This window comes from Carcharhinus amblyrhynchos, chromosome 32, assembly GCF_965287045.1.
Source record: "Carcharhinus amblyrhynchos chromosome 32, sCarAmb.v2.hapA, whole genome shotgun sequence".
In the NCBI taxonomy this organism is placed as follows: Eukaryota; Metazoa; Chordata; class Chondrichthyes; order Carcharhiniformes; family Carcharhinidae; genus Carcharhinus; species Carcharhinus amblyrhynchos.
The window spans coordinates 19,497,608-19,503,607 of record NC_137355.1 but is presented as its reverse complement, the minus strand read 5'-3'; the positions used below and the strand labels follow the sequence as shown (position 1 = coordinate 19,503,607).

At 47.8% G+C, this 6,000-nt stretch overlaps 1 protein-coding gene across 1 annotated transcript; it reads right to left on the bottom strand.

Annotated features, from left to right (window-relative positions):
- Window positions 1-1,810: 1,810 nt before the first annotated feature.
- On the bottom strand, window positions 1,811-3,598 carry LOC145360667 (calicin-like). Its single transcript, XM_080216016.1, has one exon. It carries the CDS (start codon window positions 3,596-3,598, stop codon window positions 1,811-1,813), a length of 1,788 nt encoding a protein of 595 aa, XP_080072142.1.
- Window positions 3,599-6,000: the final 2,402 nt, after the last annotated feature.

Below are 6,000 nucleotides of genomic sequence, written 5' to 3'. Positions count from 1 at the left end.
TGAATACTGTGGCTACAAGAGCAGATCAGAGGATGGGATTTCTACAGAAAGTAACTAATCTCCTGACTCCCCAGAGCCTGTTACAAGACGCAAGACTGGAGTGTCATGGAATTTTTTGTTTGTTTACTTTATTCCAATCCAATCAAGTCAAATTAAAGCCAATTCAGAGTCCCAACAAGTTGGAACATTCCTGATCCAAGCTGACAAGACGGGGCTCTCACCTCCTGTCTTGGGCTTGATCTACATGATCCAAGCTGCCAGGATGAGTGCAGCTCCAACAACACCATCAAAACAAAACCAGTCATTTGTTCAACACCCCCTCTACCACTTTCAACATCCACTCCCTCTATCATCGACACACAGTGGCAGCCGTGTGTACCTTCTACAAGATGCACTGCAGCAACTCATCAAGGCTCCTTCAACAGCACCTTCCAAATCTGCAACCTCTACCACCGAGCAGGACAAGGGCAGCAGTTGCGCGGAAACACAACTAACCTGCAGCTCCCCTCCGAGCCACGCACCATCCCAACTTGGAAATCTGCTGGCCATTCCTTTACATCCGCTAGGTCAAAATCCTGGATTTCCCTCCCTAACGCCTACAATACAGGGATTGCAGCGACTCAAGAAAGTGGCTCTCCCTTCTGAAGGGCAATTAGGGATGGGCAATAAACACTGGTCTCGCCAGCAAAGCACATGTCCCACGGTGGCACAATGGTTAGCACTGCTACCTCACAGCACCAGGAACCTGGATTTGATTCCCGGCTTGGGTCACCGTCTGTGTGGAGTCTGCACGTTCTCCCCGTGTCTGCATGGGTTTCTGCCGAGTGGTCCGGTTTCCTCCCACAATCCAAAGATGTGCGGATTAGGTGGATTGGCCATGCTAAATTGACCCTTGGTGTCAGGGGGACTAGCTGAAAAAAAATGTCTTAACGTTTGTTTATTAGTCACAAGTAAGGCTTCCATTAACACTGCAACAAAGTTACTGTGAAATTCCCCTAGTCACTGCAGTATGGCACCAGTTCAGGTCAATGCACCTAACCAACACGGTTTTTGGACTCTAGGAGGAAACTGGAGCACCCGGAGGAAACCCACACAGACACGGGGAGAACGTGCAGACTCCACACAGACAGTGACCCAAGCCGGGAATCGAACCCGGGCCTCTGGCAGCAGTGCTAACCACTGTGCCACCATACCATCCATTTGGCATGTATTAAATGAACTGAATCTTACTCACAGAATCATCGAATCCTGACAGTACAGAAAAAGGCCATTCGGCCCATCGAGTTTGCACCGACCATAATCCCACCCAGGCCAGATTTCCACAATATTCTAGTCCCCCGGGGCAACTTGGCATGGCCAACCAACCTAACCAGCACGTCTTTCAGACTGTGGGAGAAAACCGGAGCATCTGGAGGAAACCCACACAGACACAGGGAGAACGTGCAGACTCCACACAGACAGTGACCTGAGCCAGGAATCGAACATGCGTCCCTGTCGCAGTGAGGCAACAGTGCTAAGGCCTATGCCACCATGCTCCCCAAACATCAGGCTATGGGGATAGAGCCTGGGTAGGATTGTGGTCGGTGCAGACATGATGGGCTGAATAGCCTCATTCTGCACTGTAGGGATTCTATGATTCTATGAAAGAATAAAATCTTTATAACTGGGAATCGAATGGAATTGTTCGCAGTTGGTCATGACTCGATAATACATTTTCCGACAACAATATTGCTTTCTATTTTTTTTTAATTTTTTTATGTTAAGAGGACAGAAACTATTATATTGAATATTAAATTTATCTAATATTATTTTAGTGCTCAAGATTTGGTTTGGAGAGAGATTTTTCTGACTTCTGAACGAACTTGCATTGAAGTTTGCTCCGGCAGCAGGCGGAACTTTCCAGAGCTTCAGAAGGCTTTGCCACCTCATTCCAGATTCCTAATTTTGTTTCTAACAGGAAGGCGCTTTTATTCACGGAGTATTCTTTGACGTTCCCATCGTCTGTGGTCGAAGTCCCTCCGCAGACAAACACCAGGTCTCTGATCAGGCACATGGCGTGGCAAACCTCCAGTTTGGTGAAGTTGGGCAGCAAGGGGATCCGCTTGGATGTCTTGGTAGCCTTGAAGTTCTGCAAGTTCACCTCGATGGTGTGCTTGTGGCTTTGCACGCTGAGCACTCTGTCCCCTTGGAAGGAAACGACCGGCCTGTGTTTGAACTCAATGGGGAAAGTCAAACTTTGCTTCACCTCCCCCGTCACGGTGTCGAAACAGTCCACCACCCCCACCCTGGAAATGCGGTCGTTGATCATGCACCGCCCGGTGGCGATGTAGATGTACCTGTCCCCTTTGCTCACCACCTCCGCGCAGTCCATGGGAACGCTCATCCTTCCCGCCGAGGTCCACTTCTCCTTCTTCTCGTCGTACCTGTAAATGGTGGAGATGTACTTCCTGGGCGCCACGCTCCCCCCCACCGTGTACACTATCCCGTTGCAGGCTATCATGGAATGGAAGACCAGCCCCAGCGGGAGGTCCGGCAGCTTGCTCCAGGTGTTCTTGTCCAGGTCGTACCTCCACGCCGCCTTCAGGCTGGCGTTCTGCTCATTGGTGCCCCCTGTCACGTACAGGTACTTGCGCGTGCAGATGGCACCCAGAGCCGCAGCCCGATACGGCATGTAGGCAACTTTGATCCATTTGTCTTCGTCCACGACGTAGGCGTAGATTGAGTTGCGGAAGGAGCCGTCGGAGCTCTGACCCCCGAGGACAAGAACAACGTCCAGCAGAGCCCCTTTCCGCTGGAAGTAAGCGAGGCTGGTTAGATTTTCCTGCTTGCGATGGCTCAACACGTCTACGATAGCGCACACACAGGTGGTGTTGCTCTTGATTAGCGGCTCTGAGCTGCTGATCTCTGACAGAACCTCGTCAGACACTCCATTCAGATAAACGTAAGAGAACAGTTTGGGGAAGTAGCCCTTCCTGTCTTCTAAATTGTGGTTAGTCCACCTCAGTATGGTCTGCAGGACCTGATTTTCACTGGCTGCATGAAGGTCTTCATCTTTGACGAGCTTCAGTAAAATGTGGTATGGACAATCCACAAATTCCTTTGTCTCACTCAGGAGGAAGAAGCAGTCTTTAAGGTAAGAGTACACAGTGGCAGCCAGATCCGGTAAGTCATAGGTCTCTGCTAACATGAGGGTGTACATGTAGTTTTGTCTGTCGAGCACAAGCTCCAAGTACTCTACACAATGGGATTTGAGTCTCTTTATCATGAAGTACTTGGCGCCCTTCAACAAATCCTCCACATTTTTGTCGGCGATGATAACCTTGCCGGTGTAAAAGTATTCCAACAGCTGTTCCACTGACACCGGGCTCATGTAATCAATGTCAATAGTGACAGAGAGCTCATCCGAGGGCTGGATATTGCAGCTATGGATCAGATCCTTGACGTAGGGACTGACGGCCGTTAGGATGTTCTGGTGGGCGGAGAATGAATGGGAGCCCACGTTGATCACCACGTCACAGCATTCCTTCTTCTGCCGCTGGGTATTCAGGGATTGCAATATGTAGGTGCTGTGCTTGTGGTCGTCAAATTCCAGCTTCATTCTCGGAGAGGCCCAAACCAGGTTCTGAGGCTTCCCTGGAGGAACCTCTCAAAATGGGGCTTTGTTGTAACCAGGAAGTGACTTCACAAGAAGAAGAGTTCTGACCTCACAATACACGACTGACTTCTTACAGTCCTTATTATAGAACCTGGGTGTCCTTGTGCATGAATCACAAAAGGTTGGTTTGTAGGTGCAGCAGGTAATTAAGAAGGCAAATGGAATTTTGTAATTTGCTTTGACAAAGGGTCATCTGGACCCGAAACGTCAGCTCTTTTCCCTCCTTATAGATGCTTCCAGACCTGCTGAGATTTTCCAGCGTTTTCTCTTTTAGGGTCTGAATTTTGCCCTTCGTTGCTAGAGGGATGGAGTTTAAAAACAGCGAGGTTATGTTGCAGCTGTATAAGGTGCTGGTGAGGCCACACCTGGAGGACTGTGTACAGTTTTGGTCTCCTTACTTGAGAAAAGATATACTGGCACTGGACCGGGTACAGAGGAGATTCACTAGATTGATTCTGGAGTTGAGAGGGTTGGCTTATGAGGAGAGGCTGACTAAAGTGGGACTATACTCATTGGAATTCAGAAGAATGAGGGGGGAGATCTCATAGAAACATATAAGATTATGAAGGGAATAGGTACGATAGAAACAGGGAGGTTGTTTCCACTGGCAGGTGAAACTAAAACTAGGGGGAATGACCTCAATATAAGGGGAAGCAGATTTAGGACTGAGTTGAGGAGGAATGCAAGAGGAATTCAGGGAGAATGCAAGATTTAGTGAGAGGGAAGAACTGAGGGAGATCAATATTAGTAGAGAAATAGAAAATTGATGGGATTGAAAGCGGATAAATCCCCAGGCCCTGATAATCTACATCCCAGAGTACTTAAGGAAGTGGCTCTAGAAATAATGGATGCATTGGTGGTCACCTCCCAGGATTCTATAGACTCTAGAACAATCCCTACAGATTGGAGGGTAGCAAATGTCACGCCAATGTTCAAAAATGGAGGTAGAGAGAAAACAGGGAGTTATAGACCAGTAAGCTTAACATCGGTAGTAGGGAAAATTCTCAAATCCATTATCAAGGACTTTACGTGGAGCATTTAGAAAGCAGTGGCAGGATCAGACAGAGTCAGCATGGATTTATGAAGGGGAAATCATGTTTGACAAATCTGTTGGAATTCTTTGAAGATGTGACTAGTAGATTGACAAGGGGAAGCCAGTCGATGTGATGTATTTGGACTTTCAGTAAGCACTTGACAAAGTCCCGCACAAGAGATTATCGTGCAAGATTAAAGCACATGGGATTGAGATGGATAGAAAACTGGTTGGCAGAGAGGAAACAAAGAGTAGGAATTAATGGGTGCTTTTCAAATTGGCCGGCAGTAACTAGTGCTGGGACCCCAGCTATTCACAATATATATTAATGATTTGGATGAGGGAATAAAATGTAACATCTTAAAGTTTGCAAATGATACCAAGTTGGGTGGGAGGGTCATCCTCCTGTGACGAGGATGCAGAGATCCTTCAGCATGATCTGGACAGGTTGGGTGAGTGGGCTAATCAATGGCAGATGCAGTATAATGTGGGTAAATGTGAGGTTATTCACTTTGGAAGTAAAAACAAGGTGGCAGATTACTACCTGAATGGCTATAAATTGGGAGAGGGGAGTGTGCAGCGGGACCTGGGTGTCCTTGTGTACCAGTCACTGAAGGAAGTGTGCAGGTGTAGAAGGCAGTAAAGGCAGCAAATGGTATTTTGGCCTTCATCTTGAGAGATTTTGAGTACAGGAGCAGGGATGTGTTGTTGCAATTATCCAGGGCCTTGGTGAGGCCACACCTAGAGTATTGTGTACAATTTTGGTCTCCTTTTCTGAGGAAGGATGTTCTTGCTCTCGAGGGAGTGCAGTGAAGGTTTATCAGGCTGATTCCGGGGATGGCGGGACTGATGTATAAGGAGAGATTGACTAGGTTAAGATTGTTTTCACTGGAATCCATAAAAATGAGGGGGGATCTCATAGAGACTTACACAATTCCAACAGGATTAGACAGCATAGATGCAGAGAGGATGTTCCCGATGGTGGGGGATCCAGAACCAGGAGTCACAGTCTGAGGATTCAGGATTGACCGTTCAGGATGGAGATGAGGAGACATTTCTTCACCCAGAGAGTGGTAAGCCTGTGGAATTCATTCCCACAGGAGGTAGTTGATGCCAAAACATTGAATGTATTCAAGAGGTGGCTGGATATAGCACTTGGGGTGAATGGGATCAAAGGTTACTGGGAGAAAGCAGGATTAGGCTATTGAGTTGGACGATCAGCCATGATTGTGATGAATGGTGGAGCAGGCTCGAAGGGCCAGATGGCCTCCTCCTGCTCCTACCTTCTATGTTTCTATACTTCTATGAACTT

Excerpts from the sequence above, each read along its gene's own strand:
- LOC145360667 (XM_080216016.1), bottom strand. The coding sequence starts at position 3,598 with ATGAAGCTGGAATTTGACGACCACAAGCACAGCACCTACATATTGCAA.